The sequence below is a fragment of the Rhineura floridana genome, chromosome 9, assembly GCF_030035675.1.
Source record: "Rhineura floridana isolate rRhiFlo1 chromosome 9, rRhiFlo1.hap2, whole genome shotgun sequence".
Classification (NCBI taxonomy): Eukaryota; Metazoa; Chordata; class Lepidosauria; order Squamata; family Rhineuridae; genus Rhineura; species Rhineura floridana.
The window spans coordinates 29,381,772-29,403,404 of NC_084488.1; the positions used below are offsets into that span (position 1 = coordinate 29,381,772).

General features: G+C 40.6%; 1 protein-coding gene across 5 annotated transcripts in view; it reads right to left on the bottom strand.

Moving 5' to 3' along the window:
• Window positions 1-21,633, bottom strand: part of TEC (tec protein tyrosine kinase) — an 88,544-nt gene that overhangs the window by 53,042 nt on the left and 13,869 nt on the right. For 2 of the 5 annotated variants that reach the window (XM_061584975.1, XM_061584979.1), the window contains exon 2: window positions 7,109-7,291. In XM_061584975.1, the coding sequence (XP_061440959.1) occupies window positions 7,109-7,246 (138 nt within the window). In that variant the 5' untranslated portion in view covers window positions 7,247-7,291. Of the gene's footprint in view, window positions 1-7,108; window positions 7,292-7,485; window positions 7,519-9,663; window positions 9,756-21,633 lie in introns of those variants that run through there. The other 3 variants (XM_061584976.1, XM_061584974.1, XM_061584980.1) reach the window with 3 other exon arrangements.

The following is a 21,633-nucleotide window of genomic DNA, read 5'->3' on the forward strand; positions in this document are numbered from 1 at the left end:
CTACTGTAAGGACAGAATATGGAGAAACCGATTGGTTCCCCAATAGAAAGGGTGTGAGACAGGGGTGTATTTTATCAGCCTATTTGTTTAATCTGTACGCAGAACATATCATACGGAAAGCGGGATTGGATCAATATGAAGGAGGTGTGAAAATTGGAGGGAGAAATATTAATAATTTAAGATATGCAGACAATACCATACTAATGGCAGAAACCAGTAATGATTTGAAACGAATGCTGATGAGAGTTCAAGAGGAAAGCACAAAAGCAGGACTACAGCTGAACGTCAAGAAGTAATGACAACAGAAGATCCATGTAACTTTAAAGTTGACAACGAGTGCATTGAACTTGTCAAGGATTATCAATACCTTGGCACAGTTGTTAACTAAAATGAAGACAACAGTCAAGAAATGAGAAGGCTGGGACTGGGGAGGGCAGCTATGAGAGAACTAGAAAAGGTCCTCAAATGCAAAAATGTATCACTGAACACTACAGTCAGGATCATTCAGACCATGGTATTCTCGATCTCCAGCTGGGCTCCTGCTGGGAGGAAGGGCGGGATACAAATTAAATAAATAAATAAATAAATAAAGTTGGACAGTGAAAAAAGCGGATAAGAGAAAAATCAACATTTGAAATGTGGTGTTGAAGGAGCACTTTGCAGATACCATGGACCGCGAAAAAGAGAAATAATTGGGTGTTAGAACAAATTAAACCAGAAGTATCATTAGAAGGTAAAATGATGAAACTGAGGTTATCATACTTTGGACACATCATGAGAAGACATGATTCACTAGAAAAGCCAATAATGTTGGGAAAAGCAGAAGGGAGTAGAAAAAGAGGAAGGCCAAAGAGATGGATTGATTCCATAAAGGAAGCCACAGACCTGAACTTACAAGATCTGAACAGGGTGGTTCATGACAGATGCTTTTGGAGGTCGCTGATTCATAGGGTCGCCATAAGTCGTAATTGACTTGAAGGCACATAATAACAATAGCTTTTATGAAGGGAATGGCTCTACCTAGATTTTTAAGCATTAATAACACATCATCAGCAAATAAATTGATGGTACGGTCTTTGCCACCAGTGTGGATGCCCTCTATCTCTGGACTGAGCCTGACTCCCTGAGCCAGGGCTTCTATGGTGAGAGCAAATAACAACAGAGATAGAGGGCAACCTTGTTTAGTTTCCCTTCCCCAGTTCTATATGAGAAACTTCCAAACCATTGGTGCAGACCACTGCCGATGATTTTGAATATAATTGGTCAATTAGATGAAAGAATTATTCCCCAAAGTTCATCTCATGCAATAGCTTTTTTTAGGAACACCCATTCCACCCTATCAAAGGCTTTGGAAGCGTCTAGAGATACAAAAGCTGCATGAAGATTGCCGGTATTGATAACAGGTACGGCATTCAAAACTGTACGTATTGAATCTGCAATATTGTGCCTCAGCATGAATCCAGTTTGGCCCGGGGATATAAGTTGTCTAATAAACACATTCAGTCCCTTGGCCATTATTGAGGACAACAATTTAGCATCTTGATTTATGAGTGTTATGGGGTGATAAGAGTTCATTAACTGAGGGTTTGTGTCGGGCTTCAGAAGTACTACTATTTTTTAGTTACACCAGGTGTCATGTATTACCCTCCCAGACAAAATGCTGTTGAACAGTTGAGTAAGCCAAGGAGCAAATTTAGTTTTGAATGCCTTGTAAAAATCGCTAGTAAATCCACCATCATCCGACTCTTTGCCATTTTTCAAATTCTTAATAGCATCGGTGACCTCAGTTGTCACTGGTTGGTTTAAGTAGGACTTTTGATCTGGAGAAAGATTTTTTCAATTCCGTTTTAGCCAAAAAGTCCTCTATTTTGTGTTTATCTGGCATGTCCGATGTGTAAAGTTTAGAATAGTAGTTGTAAATTCCTCATTAATTTTTTGATAATCAACAAGCAAAGACCCAGATTCATTTTTAATTCCTGGAATGAGGTTTTGAGATTGTTGTTTTCATTGGGCTAATAGTTTGGAACCTTTGGCACCAAACTCATAATATTGTCTATTCGTGTAAGCCATTGACACATATCTTTGTCAGTCTCTAGGGATTGTAGTTCCTTTTTTTTTGTTATTCAATGTTTGGCCTATTTTCCTGTCTCCAGTCCTTTTGTACAGTTTGTCAATATCATCCAAAACAATCTTGATGCGTTTTTGAAGTTCTCTCTTGAGAAAGCTGATTTCGTTAATGCAATGTCCCCTCACAACTACCTCCATGGCATCCCATACCACGTGCAAAACAACTTCTGGGGTGATTTTCCTGGAAATAATGAACAATGTTTTCCTTCAAGTTGAAGCTGGAGCTTTCATTTGCGAGTAAGTTGGGGTTAAATTTCCATGAGATAGCTTGTCTCAAGGATGACTTCTTATGCAGTATAAGTGATATTGGAGCATGATCCGTTAAAGTTTTTACTCCTGTTTCAGCCTCCACTACTCGCTCCCATGCCTCTTTAGTGATGAAAATGTGGTCCAGTCTTGAATGTGAATGGAACCTATGGGAGTAAAATGTGTAGTTCCTTTCCGAAGGGTGAAGCAATCTCCAAGAGTCCAGCAAGATGTGAGATGCGAATAAATCTGATATGCTAGTGTCATTTAATGCATCCCACTTGTCTACTATCACTACAGTCCAGCATATTGTTGAGGCAGCTATTAATGTTTCCCCCAATAATAATTGGTCCGTGGGCAAAATTCTCTATAATCTGCAGTGTTGTTCTTAGAAAGACCAGTTGTCGTTCATTAGGAGCATATATAGAACAGAGTGAGTTGCTCCCCTTCAGTCATGCCATTTACTATTACATAATGTCCATTTGGGTCTATCAGGCTGTCTGTCACCACTAGGGGGCATTTTTGGCAACCATAACAGCCACCCTCCTTGCCTTTGATGTTCCTGCAGCACATACTTGCTTGTCTATCTGTAACAATCCAGCCCCCTTGCTTTGTGTTTTTTTTAGAGTGATGAGTCTCTTATAAACACATTAAATCTGGGAGTTCATGTTTGATCGCTGCTACTACTCTGGCTCATTTAATGGGGGACCCTAAGTCATTGACATTAAGTGAGAGTATCTTTAATGTATTAATCATTATACTCATAGTGCTGAGAGGAGAGGACGAGAAAGCTTAAGTGCTGATTCATTTTGTTGGTGCCAGAGGAATGATTGCTTTGACTGTACTCTGAACCTTATAAACCCACATAGGGAAAAAACTAAACAGAACAGCAAAATCAAACAGATCAGCAGGGGCCACCCACATATAGTAGACTGCCATGAGACAGCACTGAGCATGGTCTCAGCCCACTGGGATAATGGGAGGTTAATGGGAGCCATAATCCTACATAGATCCTCTCCCTTCACTGAGTATGTGAATGGTGTGGCCAAAGTAGCTTATGTGAGTGAAACAAATAATCCTGCTTGCTTATATAGAGATTGAGGTCTGCTGCGAGTTTGATCAGTCATCAGTATTTTCCAAAGTGAGGTTATTGCATCTGCTGCTTTCCCCTTCAGACGCTGTAGCGATTTCCTGTTTTTTATTTTTATTCCTATTGTTTTTTTTGGCGTTCCCATTGTTTGACCCCTTCATCCAAGTCAGGGTCCTGACCATCGATTTTTGGCATATGGTACATGAAGATCACAGAGTAGCTTCTCTGCCTGTTTCCCAGTGCTTGCCGTAAAAAAATTCCCTTCATGAAGCTCTACCAATTTAAACGGGAACCCCTAGAGGTATCTGATTCCTGCCTCTTGAAGTGCAGCTATATATTGTCTAAAGCTTTTCAGCCTGAGCAGTGTATCTGGACAAAGGCCTTGAAATATATCAATTAAATTATCATTATACTTGATTTCCCGAAGATTGTGTAGCGCTTTATAGGTTTTCCCTTTTATTGTGAAGCGATCAAATTTTATAATAATGTCCCTTGGGGGACCGTCTGGTTTGGGGCGAGCCCCTAATGCCCAGTGTGCTCTGTCAATGTCATCGACTGAGAGAGTTAATCCTAGGTTGAGTGTATTAAGCAAGTCTGTAATGAACCTAGGCATGTCTGCCCCTTCCTCTTTTTCTGGGATCCCCCTCACTCGAATATTGCCTTGACGGGCCCGATCATTCTGTTCTGTCACTCTCAGCTCCAGCTTTTTAGATGCCATTTTTAGCTGCTCAAGCTTGTCATTATGACTTAAACCTAGATCCATAGCTGCATTAGCTCCTTTAGTTATTTCTTTCACTTGTGTTGAGATAATTTATATTTTTCCCTCCATTGGCTGTAGGGCCTTTACCCAATCAGTTGAAAGCATTTTTCTTATTTTATTAATATATCCATCTGGGTCATAGTCAACTGACATAGAGGTTATCTGTTTCCCGCCTTTGAGTGCTTTCTGGCCTCCCCATGCCATGTCAGTTTCACACACTGTATCTGACAGGTCTGAAGAGTCAGTGCTAATATTAGCTTCTGCACTAATTTTAAGGATTTTTGCTAGGGTTCCTTGAGTTGCCTGTGGCATCACCTACCCAATCCAGATGATTATAAGAAAATTGCTTATGTTTTGCAGGATTTTACATGCGATTATTGCTCCGTGATTGTGAGAAACACAGCTCTACGCCGCCATTTTGCTGGATGGCAAACCACGCCCCCATGTATTGGCATTCTTGAAAGTGACTAGGTGTAAAGGTTTCTTTATGTTCTCTTAGCTCTAAGGAATGAATGACTGTGTTAGATGTTGCCTGTGTTTAACTGTAATTAAAATGCTATATTTTTTCCTGTTTCCTCTTTCAATAAACCAATCTTTATTTTATCTTTTTGTGTTGTTCTGGGGGTGTAGAAGGATGGAAGAAGGCACTCAATCAAGGCAGGCACACGTTAGTCTCCAGCACAAGATCTAACTTCTCTCACATAGTATGTTGGAGGTCTAATCGCTGCTATATTTTTGGTGCCTTTTGAAGACTTTCCTCTTTCAACAAGCCTTTTAGGTCGAGACCTATCCCAGTCTGCGTCTGTGTTAGAATTGCTTAATGTTTTTTAATAATGTTTTTAACCCTTTTTTAAAGTTGTTTTTTTTAATGTTTTTAACGCTGTTTTGTTTTAATGTATTTTAAGATCTGTTTTTATGATGTTTTAAAGTGTTTTTAACGCTTTGTTTGCCGCCCTGGGCTCCTGCTGGGAGGAAGGGCGGGATACAAATTAAATAATAAATAAATAATAAAAGAAATAATTGCTGCCCTGGGCTCCTACTGGGAGGAGGGGAGGGATATAAATCAAATAATAAAAATAAAATAAATAAATGTGGAGTGGACATGCATTTAGATCTAGACATAACCACAAAACAATGCTTGCTGGGAGTAAAGGAACCTGGGATTCAGCAACATCCACAGGGCCAAAGGTTCCTCACATATATTGACTACCAGGACATTAAAATGATCAGAGGAGGCCTTGTTAATGGTGCCACATTTTACAATATATTGCTTGGTGATGACACAGAAACAGTCCTCTGCATTGGTGCCCACTTTGTGGAATGCTCTCCCATCTGCTATTTCGGAGGCACCCACAGAAGGGTGCTTCTGAAGGTTGTTAAAAACACAGTTATTGGCCCATTTTAGACACTTTGAATATATTCCTGACATTGTTTATTTTTTGCTGCTGATTTTATATATATTTTAATACCTATTTGATTTTGACATGTTTTTAACATTTTAATGTTGGAATTCTATTCTGCAAATCACTTCAGGAACTTTGGATGGGAAGTGGTTTATAAATGATTTTAATAATATAAAAAAATCCCTCTACTGCCAGTCCACAGCTATCCTTATAGGCAGGGTTTAAAATCCTGCTATGCTCCTCAAAACCATTGTTATAGAGCATCACACACAAAGTGAAGGAAGGAGAAAAGCACCCAACACCCACACAGCTCCCTGGGCAGGATTTGTGTGTCTGCAAAGGGAATACAAAGTCCTCCTGGGACAAGGGTTCATGTCACTCTTCTTCTAATAGCAACACAGATCACATAACCGACAATCGCTTTAGGTGTTAATAAGGTTTCATAAGGCTCTGTGGGTTTTGAGTCAGGACTCCTGTCAGCCTAGCTCCAGTGCCTTATCTTCTCCATATCACATTGGCTGAAGGAGCTGCAGGTTGCACTGTGCTACCCAGCGATGCAACCTATGCAGCGTTAAAAGCCCCACAATCTGACTCAGCACCTGATCAATTGACTTAAGGTGTCAGTGCTGGCCATATAAAGCCTCACTCAACCTTCTGTGCCATGTGATGGAGGGCAGAAGTGAAGCAGTCCAGGGAGCTCATGCCATCAGTTCTTGAAAGGACCTTCAGTCATCTTGAGGGACCTATATTTTGTGGCATTTGCTGTAAACTACCTTTACTTGTCTGCTCATCACTGTTCCCCATATTCTGCCTCTTGAACCTGATTGTTTGCTTACCTTAGTCTACACTGGTTGTTTGGGGGGGGGCCTTTGGCCCCCATTTAGCTTGCTTCTTCCTGATCTTAGGATCCCAACCATTACCATTTGAGATGTTAGCTCTCAGTGAACCTTGACAGGCTTTTAATGGGTCACTGGTTGACCTGTACCACTTCACTTTGGCACAGTCCTCTAATGCAGGATTCTAAATTCTAAGTCACATACAAAGTGATTTAACATTGCATAAAAGTTACAGCCCTTTAAAAAAAATCTCTCTAATGATTTTAAGAAAATGACCTTTACCTCCAACTAGTCCTGATTTTTTAATATAAGAATGCATTGAATCAACACACCACTTTCGTACTCTCCCTCAACCTTCCCAATTCAACATCCAGATCTTTGGTTCAGGGCAGCTGATTTTGAAACAAGCAAACTATTTTCCAGTATTTTCAGTACAAGCTAGACTCAGTACAATCCTACATAAAAGGTAAACTACTAATATAAATGTTATGATTTTTCCATTCAGTACCAACTGCTTGAACTCACCGTGACCACTAGCAAAGTTCAGTGCCATACATATTTAATCAGCACAGCAAACATTCCATCCCCCACATAAATATTCTCTCAAGGATCAGCAAAAAAGCACAATTTAAACCCAGTTTCTTACCTCTGCACGGCCTTCATAATACGTTAACATAGATTTTGTAAGCACAAAAAGCCTCTCTTTGTAATTTAAAGGAGATGTCCTCTTCTTTTGTTGTGATCTTTTAATCAGAATCTCTTCAAGGATAGTGTTCATATTCATTTCAGACACTTGATCAATCTTTCCCCAGCCATTGAAAATCCAATTCTGCAAAAAAAGCAAACAAATATTTTGTCATATTTTTCTGTGACACAGATACATGGCAGTAAAAATAAGGCAAACTACCAGTATACTTTGCAAAATGCAGTGGAATTGCACAGTAACTCAGAAATTTATAGAAGTTAAACATTAGACAGAAAGGTTTACTTTTTACTTAGCAGAGGTCTGCAATGGCATGTTACCTGTAGCTGGAGGCCTGTACTTGATGGGTATGAAGAACAGCATATTTCAGCTGCTGTAGTGTTGAAGACAAAGTTCATATTGCTCAGAACAGAGCAGAGCATGCAAAACAGATTAAATAAGCTCTATATTAAATGAATATTCAGACAGAATGAAATAGTGTTCCCCTACCCCAAATGAACACATGCAGGCTTACTGCTAGAGCTCATGAGAACAAAGGAATCACACACAACTTACTTATTTGCTGGGATATTTTGAATGTGAGGGGGAAATTTGAAAATGGTATAACCCATCTGTAGTCTGGATGCAGTCCATTATTCTATTACCTCAGCATTCTAGCATCTGTTCCTACCTCATTCTGCAGCATGCTGGACCCAGCCAATGTTGGCTTCCTTTAAAAGAGAAACTGTCAAAAGATTGATGGTGCTATCTGTTTGTCTGTCTGATCCTTGTGTGTAGTAGACCACACTCACATTTTACTTGGTGATTAAAATTGCTACTTGCAGAAACTACCTTCTTCAGAAGAAAGGCTGCTAGTTCCAATCTATAGATAGTTCCAATCTTCCCTATTTCCTTTTATGAATCAATTTGACACTCCCTTTTAAAAAACGAAGGGCTAAGCTGAGAATTTATAGAGATGTCAGAGGAGTTAATACCTTTCATTTTAAATCAGGCAGCATTAGGAGGAGTTCACACAGTATTTTTTATATGCTGGCAGCTACAACCCCTGTTCAGCCATTTGTAAGAGATCACAAATGAGTGGGAAATGTGAGCGAGAATGAGGTTATACGACAGGCAGCTGTTTAAAGCACTAACACAATCAGCAGAAGTGCTGCCAGCTATATCTGCACAGACTATTCCCACTGTAATTTTGGCATGCATATTCAAAGTAAGGCTGTGGTTGTTGACATGCAGAAGAAGTTGGATGTGCAAACCAACATTCAGGGTTCTCTTAGCACAATACCTGATAAAGGCCCTACATAGATTTACTCTTAAAGCCTAAATATAGTTGCTTGGAAGTAATTTCAAGATCTCATACCCATATTACAGTTAATGTAGGGGTGCTGCAAAAAAAAAAGTCTCCAAGTCAGATGACTAGAGAAATGAGATTCAAAGTTAATTGATCTAAGGTAGTGCATGTTGGAATAACAATCCTAACTAACACACTCAGGGGTTTTGACTACAGCAAAGAGATTTGGGGATCATAGACAAATCTCTCTCTCTCTCTCTCTCTCTCTCTGACAAATTTTGGAGGGGTCTTGGAAGATCACAAAAAACTTTGACATCACAGCAGGGGATCCATGGGAGGTAGGAGTCTTGGGGGCTACTTTTGGCATCACAATGCTATTGCACAATACCTACAGGAGCAGTTTACATTTTAAAAAGAGAGAGAGAGAGAGAAAGTTATAAACATTTTAAAAAATAATGGACAAATGAGGAAGGGGACTACAAAAAAACTTTTTTGAGGAGGCTGGATACATCCTGTGGCTAGCCACCCCTGCATTATATTACATCTATAATGAATCTATAATTTTATTTTGCTAAATGACAGTCTGCAATTTTGTTCTCCGTGGGAAGAACTGCATAGAGTTGGAGAATGTAGGGGAAAGGGTAAATTAAATCATGAGAGGGAATGGATCATCATCTTCCATAAAATAACAGCTTAAATAAAGGATTTTTCTTTCTGCTCAGCTGAAACAAAAATCTCAGGTTCATCTACATTTAAGACATACCAAATAAGTAATTATTTTCAAAATATAGCATTTGCCTATGGAACTTATTTCCACATGAAGGTGTGATAGCTAGCAGAATAAATAGCTACAAAAAGGCTATATTCATACTTGGATGGATATATTGGCAATTGCTTGCCATGACAATTGAATCCATGACATATGCAGAAGTGGTACTCTTCTAACCACCAAATTCTGTGATTTAACAATAGGAAATGGACATCACCATCATGACCTATTTGTAAAAACTACCTGAGGGCATCCTGTTTGGCTCCTATTACAGTGCAAACCACTGAGGTAATGTGCCAGTAATTTGCCCCAGCGTTCCAATTGTTATATTAAATCAGTGCCACAGTTTCCATTCCAGCTTTGTTGGGTGCACTGTCAAAAGAGTTGAAGTTTTACAGCATTGTTACTTCTTAGAAAATGATCCACTGCAGCCAAACTTACCTGTGAAAACAGAGTTCAGTCTTAATACTTCTGCTTTTAGTGTAATTTCCTGCCAAACATATCTCCTCACGTAGCAGCTGTACACTTCAATAATATCCTATAGAAACTGAAAGGCATATGGCTAACCTCGTTCGCAATAGCTGTGGGAGTTTCAGAGTGCAATCCCTCCCAAATTTCCATAATTCTCAGCTCCACCAGCCCTTGCTTAGCCAGTCTGACTAGCTAAGTTACTGAGGACTTACAACCACCACTTCTCTGAGAACTCAGAGAGAGTTTCAAATGCTCAGTTCCTCTGGCTGCTGGAATATTTATGCCTCTTAACTCTTATTTCAATTGTCAAAACAACACAGTATAAAACATATATCTGATGCGAGTTCCATAGATGAAAATGTAATGGCAAAGCATCAAAGTCAAACATATCAATACACTGGGGGTGTCAATGTGTGTATCAAAATACAACAGACAGAAAAATGAAATATGATATCCACACAGCCCAAGATATCTTGAATACTAGGAAAGCCTGAAAACAGGACACTTTAATTAGTCTCATTCAAAAGTGACAGTATGACTTCCACCTTATAATAGCAACCTCACTCCAGTAGACTGAATTCAGTTGGAGGTGCATCACTGAGTGGACAGTTCATACTTTGCAACAATCCTCAGATTACTGTACTAATTTATAGCAGCAACTGGGAACATACCACACATGACAAAATGGAGCAATCTGGAGGCCCTCCCTTCAAACACTTAAAAAAAACCCTTACACTAGAAGAAAGGCACAACCAAGAATGCACAGCTATGCTTGCCAAAACAAGCAAGTTGGGTTAACAGAGTGATTTACATGGGGTTGTGTCCAATAAAGTCATTCCATTCACACAAGGACTGTCACTTGTGCAACGGAACTTCCCCTCCCTTTCCTTTCCCTGTGCCCCCCCAAATCTGTTCTGGAGGGTTGGGAGAACCCCAAAACAGATTTGGAGGCATGCGGAGAGGGGAAATGAAAGGGAGGGGAAGTTCCATTGCAGAAATGCTAGTGTGGACAGAATGGCTTTGCTGAGTACAACCCATTGTTTCTCAAAAGGAAATAACATCAAGGTAGTCCATCGTACTCCTTCCTTTCATTAACCTTATTTATTATAAAAGCAAGTTATGAACCTAGATGTTTTAATCTGTGCATCAAAGCCTCAAAGAAAATATTAGAACTCATTTTCCACACAAGGAAATTGCAACACTAAGTTGCTGAGTAAGCTGATTTATCATAGGATGAGTCAGTGGCAAAATCAATTCAGGTCCTCAAACTCTGTTCTTTTCTCTCCCATTTATAACAATCTATGAACTGCAGTGGAAAAAATGTTTGAAAAATCCAAGAGACTTGTCTGTGGACATAGAAGAAAACCTTTACAAATCATGTCTCATTTGTAATGTAAATATGACACTAAGCTAGAGGTTTCTGTGTATGTGTATACACAGAAACCTCTCCAGCTCAGTGTCATATTTAGTATTTTTCTGCAATAACCAGCAAATCAGCAAAGGCATCTTTGCTCACTTGAAATTAATGAGAATTTAATCTAGGAATCGGTATCTGGAGCATCCTGGACCAAATCTGGCCAATGGAGGCATCAACCAGCAACCCCTCTGTTGCCAACATCGAGGGAAAAGAGAAATCAAGAAAGTGGCAGCTGCAGCAACAGAACTTGCCAACTCCTTAAGAGGTGGGGATTGAAGCACTGCTCCACCACCTTCCATCCCTTTTCAAAGTGGTCCTTCTGGAAAACTAGCTGCAGATCAGGGGTTTAAGGCACTTTCTAATTGGCCTGATTTGAAGGCTGTAGCAGCCTTCGTAAGAAATAATTGGGTTTATTTTACGGTTTAGGAAATGATGAGGAATGTGTCTGTTAGCATGGTACAGGCATAAATTCGATTCTGAAAATAAATATCACATATCTGCAGGAATAACAACACAGACAGCTACGGAAGTATCTATAGGCTGTTCAAAGATTAGTCCTACAGAAAACAGTGTTTCTCTTTCTTCTTAAGAAGAATTAAATACAAAATGTCTCTTTGTGCTGTCCAAAACAAAAAATGTCTATATTCAAAACATCTCTTTCCTAGATGTAAACATGAAGTATGTTTGCACCGCAAACAAAAACCTGCTGAGGGAAGCCATGACAAATGCACGAGTTTAAAATTAGTTTAACAAATCTTCTCATAGTCTTGGCTGTGCTCTGCAAAGAAATACATTTTGCACTAGCATGTGTCAAATTCAGCAACAAGAGCTGAATTCTGTCACAGCTCCGTGGCAGAGCATCTCCGTGGCGTGCTGAAGGCCCCAGGCTCAATCCTCAGCATATACAGGTAGGGCTGGGAATGTTCCCTGCCTGAAACCTGGACAGCGTACTCAGCTAGATGCTCCAATTGGCTGACTCAGTATAAAGCAACTTCCTACGCTCCTGTAGCCAAGTATGAATAATGCAAAATGGGCGATTATGAATGATTTCCCCAATTTTGCAAAATTCATTCTAAAACGTTTTACTGATCTGCATAACTTCTGCTGCTTCTGCTAATTGGTAAGGAGGAGAGGCAAAAATCTATGCGGGACACTTAAACAAAAAGCCACCTCTGATGCCATAGGCCAGAAAAAATGGTCAAGCTGAGCAATTCCTGACCTAATCAGTAGTTAGAAAGGGTCAGAAAAGTTGGCAGGTTTTGGTTACAAAAATTACCATCAACATGACAGCTGCTGTGTTTGGTGGCATTCCAGGGGCCTTTAACATATATAACATACACTGCATAGGAAAAGTAAGTATAAATCACAACTAACTGCCAATTTCTGAGGAACTGGGAAACACCCTTTGGTGGAAGTTAAGCAGACAATAATGTTGGTATCCATCCTATTCATGTGTATATTATACAAATTATGGTAATACTATAATTTCATGGGTGAGAAATTGTGCTCATTACCTATTGCCCTCCAGTTCCTGATATACTTCTAATTTGACCTATTGTGTTGAATCCATTTCTCCACCAGGACTTTGTACCACCCCCGCTCAAAAAAAAAAAAATTTGTTTAAAACTATTTCTGGAAAGATGTTACTAAGCAAAGACTGTCATATGAACTGGAAAATGGGAGGGGGGGAGTATTAAAAGAAAAAAATCACATGCATTGTGTGACACTAAAAAAGAAGAAGTCAGGTCAGAACACATTCATCTGTATTTAACAAAAGGAAACATACTCTGAACCCCTCTTCTGTCTTGCAGATGCTATTTTATTTTAAGAATAAAGAAATGAAAAATAAGCATGTTCAGATATTCTTCTAATTTTTGAAACTCAAGATTCATCCTAAAATGAATCATTATATATATACAAATTGGATAACAGCCTCGATGATTCTTTGCTTTTAAAAAGGAATATGCAATATTTGTAAGTACTGATATTCATATTTACACAATATACATTTATGGTAGAATTGAGTTGGAATCAGTGACTCAGTTTACATGCAATAGTAAGGCAAACCATGGTTTAGCACAAACGTGTGGGTGTGCTCATTCTCAGAAAGGACATAGCAGCTCCTGTACTCCACACCTGGTTCTACTGCTGCCCTGCTACCCAGGGCTTAGTAGCACGTCATCTGAACCTGGACTCATTGTTTGTCTTGCTACAGACAAATCACAAGCTACAAACCAATAACAAACCTAGGTTCAGAAGACATGCTACTAAGGCAAACTGTGGCTTAGCCCTGGGTAGCATGGCAGCAGAACCTGGGGAGGGGTGTATTGGCTGCAATCCCTTAGCTGGGAGCTTGTATGTTCATTGTGTTCATGTCAAGCCATGGTTTGCCTTAGCATTAAATGTGAGCTGGGTCAATTTGTCTTTTCAATTATTTATTAACACACAATTCTGAACACACATATACACACAGGCATATTTCTTAGATTTCTAAAGCATGAAACCTACATACTGTAAATCTAACAAAAACTAGATTAACAACTTTTCGTTATCCTAACCAATAACAATCAATAATACACAAACTGAGTGATCAAGCCAAGTCAGGTGGGGGAGTAGCGAGAAGTCTATCTGCTAGGTAGTGGAGCCTTGTCCCATAGGTCAATATCTTAGGTGGCATGATCCCTGATGGTGTGATCCCTTCCTCTCAAAGTGGAACAGTTAGTTGTATGTTAGCTATGTAAAGGATGGCGACACCCCACTCCAGCACCAACACAGTCAGGTAGGACACTAACAGTGGGTGACTTGTCACATTCCTCTCTTTTTACCCACTGCTACCTGCTTATTTGTCACTTAGGATGCAGGATCCCCACTGCCTCAGAGTGGTCCACACATGAGTAGGGGAACTGTAGGTGAACTCCAACTGTCTGGCAACTTCAGCCTATCACCCCCTCCTCATCTTTCATGTGCTTTAACCCAGAAAAGTAGCCCAAACAGTCAAAGCAAGGTGGGGGCACCAACAGCCCTTTAGTGTGTTCAGAAACACACAGAGCCCAGAAATACTGACTCCACATCACTGTCTGGCAGCCACCTCCACCCCATTTCTAACGCAGAGGGGAATTGCCAGCATTAATCACCTCTTCCTCCAGTATTCCTTACCTACATGAGTTCCCCCCTCATTGGTCAATTGCCCTCTAGCTGTCAGTTATGATCACCCTGATTATTGTTGTTATATGCCTTCAAGTCGATTATGACTTATGGTATATGCAACTTTCAAGGCGTCATGATATGGAGTCTGGTATTCCACCCAACCCCTGGAAGATTTAAAATGTCAGTCTGTGTTATTTGCTGAATAAATGCAGTACGCATGAGAGTATAAAATTAACTTTTTATTCAGTCTTACAAAGCCCTGCGCACAAATCTTTGCAAGATCTGATGATCTGCTGATAATCTACACTTTTCAGGCTGTACCTTTGCCTGCATGGTTTAATTTCAAACTGTTTGTGGGCAAAAGATGGGTCACCTGACATCACTGTGATATCAGGTGACTGGCCCCACCTACCTGTCAAACATGGCCCATGGGGGGGGAAATAATGATCTGGACAGCTACCTGGATCTAATTCCCTAGCCCTGCTTTTAACCTACTATCTTTGTTCACCTTTGGCAAAGTCCCCCTCAGTTATGGGCTTTTATTTATCCACATTGTTCCTGATTCAACAGGCCCAAAGTCTCAAGCATAAACAAAACACTGCACACAACGTTAGGAAGACCGTGTGTGGATTCTTCCTTTCACAGCTTGAAAGGGAGTCTTATTTTATAGCAATTACAAAGAATGCTACAGCTAGGCTCTCGTATTTATACCTAACTTGGCAAATCCTGAGGCCTCTAACTGCTTGCATGTCACAGAAGCTGATGTTGGGCTTCCCTGTTCCTAGGGCTGCCTGTATGTTACAATTCTGCAGAAGCAACAAGAAAAATAAAGAATGTCAAATTGGTTGCAAAATCCAGTTTTCTGAAAATCTTGCATTCCCTTTTCAGAAGGAGCAGATGTCTGCACATATATGATTGAAAGTATGTGAGCAATATTCAATTAAATGTTCAGGGGCTACAGGTATGGCTACAGTTTTTTGCATAGCTCTTTGCCCCTTGCCATGAAAACTGAAGTAAAATATGCAATAAAGGTGATTATGCAAAACTTGTTTAATTTGCTTAATTTCATTATCTGGCCTTTGTTGACACAGGATTTTTAAAGCACACTCAGCCCTGGCTCTTACCTATTCTGCCTGAACACATATTCCTGAACAGCTCACCTCAGACTCTGAAATCCTGGGTTCAAGTTCTGCATCCCATTACAGATGCAATTGTGGAATGTGAGAGAAGCCTTTTCTATATTTTATTATATTTAGACTACATTATATCCTAAGCAAATAAATTCCTTTCTACCACACTGAGCTCCTAGAAATCATAAAACAAACATGTAGTAGGTTGATTTTATTGTGATATTCTGTATTTTAATCTTTTGTACACCGCCCAGAGAGCCACTCGCTATGGGCGGTTTAAAAATGAAACAAATAAATAAAAATAATAAATAAATTAACCTTGTATTTGCAATGAGTACATATGGCCCGCTTAGAATCTGAAAACTCCTGAGCTGGACATTCTGCCTGCTACCTAGCCAAAACTAAAATAATAATAGCTCACGGCTGTGTACACAGGATACATTTAAAGCACATTATTTCCTCCAAAGAATCCTGGAAAGTGTAGTTTATTTCTCACAGAACTGCAATCCCCAGGACCCTTAACTACACATTCCCAGGATTCTTTGGAGAAAATAAAAGTGCTTTAAGTGTGTGCTGTGTACACAACCAACGCTAAACAATCAGCCAGGGAGGACTTAAAGTTGCTGAGGGAGGAAACAAGATCTGGCTGTCGCAAAAGAGAAGGGGCACGACTTGATTTTATAGGAAGTCTGGAAAGGAGACTGCTTACGGGCTTCCTCTTAATCTAAAAATGGTGCTCTGGGTACTTAGTAGTTCAGGAAGATATTCTCAAAGCCACTGAAAAAAGTGTGTGTGTGTTTATCCAGAGACGAACCCAGGAAGCACAATCAGCTAAAGAGTCCAAGGGTGAGCATGATGTTAGCTATGCTGATGCTTGGGCAGAACAGATTGTTCTGAGTAGCTGTTTTCCCTGATAGATACCATTAATTACTTTTAAAGTGTTTTTAATTATGACTGCAACCTAAATCTAGCTCTTTCTAGTTAACTACATTTTAAGTAAAGTAATTGGAACTGCTTTTGTAACTACTTTGAATAGCTAACTACTGTTGCGCGCCTCCCCCAATCTCCGAGCAGTGAGATTTTGGGAGTCCCTGCACTCCTCCAGGGTTTGGTTTCCTTTGGGAAGAAGGTCAGCGGAGACTGCGGTGTCTTTATGAAATATGGTTTATTTATTTACACACATTCCAACCTGAGCTCAAGGATGGAGCGGTTCAATGCATCAGCAGTCCAATACCCAGCTTTTCCATCTGGGTTGCAGGAGGCACCCCAAAGGCCATGGTGCAGACAGCCAGTCTCTCTCTGCCTTCCAGTTCCCAGCAATCCTCTAGACACACTAAAACTACAAGCACAACTTCTGCTAGCTGCCAGGAGTGGGGGAGGAGGCTGTCCTGCAGAGTTTAAATGACAAAAGGGGTCTTCCTGGCCCATTCTCCATTGCTGGGCAACTGATAGAGCCCATTATCTTACCTGGCCACTCTATTTGATTAACAAAGGAGATTCAGTAGTTATAGCCAGCCTGTAAACAGAAAACTCCATGCAGGACTGAACAAAGACATTTTGCTGCCTGAGGAGCAAGAGGGCCAATAAAGTCATCACAAGGCACTGAGCTACACCGCTGCCTGCAAATAATTAACCACACAGCTAAAGCAACTGCCACAGCATCTCTTAAAGATCAGACTGTGATGCTGCTATCTTTTGAAAGAAGGCTGGATGACTTGGTGGTGAAATTGACAGAAATAGGGTCAACAGCAAATGCAGTCACAAAACTGGGCTTAAAACATATGAGTATGTTAGACTACATCTCAGTGGCAACCAGAGACTTACAGATGAGATTTACAGAGTTACAGGCTGATACTCCTGTATCTGTACTATTGCTTTAGCAGAAAAATGGACACACAATAATAAACGAGAAGGCTGGTGAAGCAGGATAAGTTTATGGACACATGGTTTCCATTTATATCTTATGTACTAGGGGCTTTGCCCCTGCATACTTTGCAAGCCCCCCCCCACGCACATACAAATAGAGACTTCCAATCACATACACACACAGGGTCTTCCAAACACACACACACACACCAAGACTCTTAAACACACACACACCCATGCCAACCGCCAGATACCCACCCATATACACACACCAGGCACTCCCAAAAAACACACAAACACACACCCCTCCCAAAACTGCCCCCACCCTCCCAGGCAATTTCCAAAACCAGCCCTACCCCCAGGAAACTCCCAAAATGCCCCCCACCCTCAGGCAACTCCAGCTCCTACTGGGAGGAAGGGAGGGATATAAATCTAATACATAATAATAATAATAATAATAATAATAATAATAAATAAATAAATAAATGGCCCCCAGACACTCACCGCCACTCCGTTTAGGCAGCTTACCAGCCTCCAGCCTGCCCAGGCTGCCACCACAGCTGCCCCACTTCAACAACTTACCAACCTTCCACACTATCACTGCCTATTGCCCACCCTTGCAGTCACTCACCCCCATCCTTACTCACTCACCTGCCCTGGTGTAAGAGTTTCTTAATTCATTATAAGTGCTTAGATCTTGGTCAGTGTTTTAGAACATAAGAAGATCCTGCTGAATCAGGCCATTAGTCCATTTAATCCAGCATTCTGTTCTCAGAGTGTCCAACTAGATGCCTATGGGAAGCCCAAAAGCAGGACCTAAGTACAACAGCATTCTCCCTGCTTGTGATTCCCAGCAACTGGCACTCAGAGACATTCTGCCTCTGAGAATGAATCTGTCTAATCCTCTTTTAAAGCTATCCAAGTTCATGGCTATCATTACCTCTTGTGGGAGTGAATTCCATAGTTTAACTATGTTTTAAATACTCTCCTGCCTGTAGAATGCAAGGTAAATTGACATTTCCTGTATGTTCTGCAAAAAAGAATGTGCAAACAGGGCAGTAGACTAGCTTAGGACACACAAACACATTTTCACTGCTCCCCACCTCTTAGCATCTGCCGCCTGAGACCCCTGGCTCACTCTGCCCAATGTTAGGGCCAGCCCTGGACACCCTAGTTGAAATTTAGCAGCTGTAACTGGCAACTATGTGTAATTTAGTGCACATCCTGGCTGTTTTAGCCTCGCTGTTTGTAGTAACTGATAACTGCTGCCCACACAGGATTGGTCTTCTAAAATACCTCTTCTGAATAGGCAAGGAAATCGTGGTTTGCCACCCCTATACTATTGCAATGGAATGAATTTAGGACTAAAGAAAATACTGTAGCAAATTTACTTTTAGTTTCTCCAGAAGAGGAAGCTGTAAAGGAAACAACTTCAAAGTTATCCCAAGAGCTGAAGCATGTGTTGTCTTAAAAATTACTTCAGTCCATTAACTGAAGCTATCAAATGCAACTTTGATAAACAGTGTGCAGCAACTGTGAAAAAGGCAAATTCCATGCTAGGGATCATTATGAAAGGAATTAAAAACTGCCAATATCACAATGCCATTATACAAATATATGGTGCAGCCACATTTGGAATACTGTCTACGGTTCTGGTCACCTCACCTCAAAGAGGCTATTGTAGAGTTGGAGAAAAGTCAGAAACGGCAACCAAAATGATCAATAGGATGCAGCAACTCTATGAGAAAAGGATGCAGCAATTGGGTTTTTTTAATTTAGAGAAAAGGCAAGTAAGAGGCCACATGATAGAAGTGTATAAAATTATGGCATGGAGAAAGTGGATAGCAAATTAATTTTCATATAACACTGGAACTCATGAACATGCAATTAATCTGAATGTTGGAGAATTTAGAACAGCAAAATAAAGTACTTATTCACGCAGCACATAGCTAAACTATGGAATTCACTCCCACAAGAGGCAGTGAAGGCCACTAACTTGGATGGCTTTAAAAGAGGGTTAGACGAATTCATGGAGGATAAGGCTATGAATGGCTACTAGCCATGATGGCTATGCTCTGTCACCACAGTCAGAGGCAGTATATTTCTGAATAACAGCTGCTGGAAACCACAGGAGGGGAGAGTGCTCTTGTGCTCAGACCTTGCTTGCGGGCATCCTATAGGCATCTGGTTGGCCATTGTGAGAACAGGGTGCTGGGCTAGATGAGCCACTGGCCTGACCCAGTAGGGTCTTATGTTCTTAACTGAATGTGTGGGCTCCACAAATACCCATTCACTTGGTGATGACAACATTAAGTGGTAGTCTGAATGTTTGAATGGACCATCACAGATCAAACACTGCAAATGGAGGTGTCTCTCTTCAGTTCATCTCACATACAATGTTTTGTCAATGGAGTCAATTCATACATTCAGTTGACACTCATCATCATATATACATCTACTATATATATTGGAAAGTTGCTTGTTTGCTATGAATTTCGATGCCTCCTAAGATATTGTAACCAAATTTTGCATGTTGGTTCCCCATGGTAAACTCAGTAGCGTAGTCAAACCCTGCAGAAAGTGGAGCTGACAGGTGCTCCCTGGCATTGGGATAGGTTTTCTTTTATGTTTGATTACAGTGGGACAACATTTTGTATTAAGATGATGGACCAAGCCTTTCAAAACTGCACTGATTTTAACTACTGATTTCAAAACTGCACTGATTTCTTGGTTTCTTAGAATTCCTAAGTGATGCTAGGTACAAAGTTGCTAGTATATTAGATATAGATAGAGATATAGATATGCATGTGTGAGTGTAAGGACATGGCTTTATAGTAATTTTCTTTACTCTTGGTTAGGGTGATAGATAGAAAGGGGATTTTAGTAGATATAGCTGGGTTGGATGTTTCCATGAAGCATGATGTGAAGGAGGAGAGACCTTTTGTTATTTTTAGGGTTCATCTTGGGAAACATATCAATAAACTGTATGCCACAAATCAAACATCTAAACTGTCTTTTCTAGAAATGACATTTTCAGCTCCCACAAATTAATGGGATTGTTCCAGTGCCACTGCAGAACAGAATATGCACTACAACTCATTTTCATACAATAATATCTACAAGACAATCACCTCTTCGGGATACTTTTCTTGTTGAATAACACAGCTATTTTTGCAGACTCTATCAGTAGTTTTCCAGCCACTATTTAAATGTTAATTAGTAGGAAAAGAAGGCATGGGGGAGGGTAAGCAAAGGTAAGGAAAACGAAAGGGCAAATTATGAGTTAACCTGCTCAAAAGTGCTAATAAACTGTTCTAGTATTTTGTTTCTACACTAAAGAAGCACAGAGTCCCATAGTCATTTAAAAACAGATAGATCAGGAGGGGGGAACCTCCAGACTATGGATCTAATTAGGCTGGGCACAGATTCCAATTTGGGTAATGAGGGCATTTCCCCCAAACTATGTCTATTTGCCCCAAACCTTGTCCACATCATGTGACATCAGATCAAATGCAGGTGGAGATGTGGCTGCCAATGCACAATCGGAACTCTTAAAGTGCACTCCCAATTATGTATTGGCAAGCAAAGCTTGCAATCACCACCAATCAGCTAAGTGGCCGTGAGAGCAATCCAGCTGGGCACAGCTGCACTATTGAACTCCCCATGGTGAACTCAGTAGCACAGCCAAATTCTGCAGAAAGTGGAGCTTTCACGCTTCCTAGGATTACCCATGGGGGAATTCTGTAGCCAGCTGATCCTTGAAGGGGCTTACAGAGATTTGAGTAGGGCTTTTTGCAAGCCCCTTGCTCCTTGCAAAGAGCCCTGCTCAGCTCTTTGAAGCACCAATAACCAGCTGATTGGCAGCACTGCAAAGCACTGTGCAGGGCACTTTGCCAGCCCAGTGTGGTGCTTTGGAGTGCTGACAATCATCAGGACTTCAAAGCACCCCATCACCAGATGTTATATTAATGTCCAGTGACTGATTGCTGCCGCCCATGTGTGAAATCTGGCCCATAAGGGGTAGAGAAGATATGGATCTGGCCGACAGTTTCCTACCCCTGATTTAGATAATTAAGAGGATTGCACACATTTATTTTTGAAAGCTAATACTGCTTCATGGCTTAAGAAAATTCTCAGATGGAAGAGAAACAAAAGCACCAAATACCACAAGGAAGTTGTTGGACTCTGTCTCACATCAGCTCCAGCCAGCATGGTCAATGGTCAAGGATGATGGGAACTGGAGTACTGCAACATCCAGAGGGCCACAGGTTCCTTTACCCTGAATCAGGATAAATCTCCATCTTGCCATTTTGCTCTGTGCTTTTCATTCTGGGGAGCTAATACACTTGTTTAAGACTCTGGGCTTGCCTATTTGGGGAT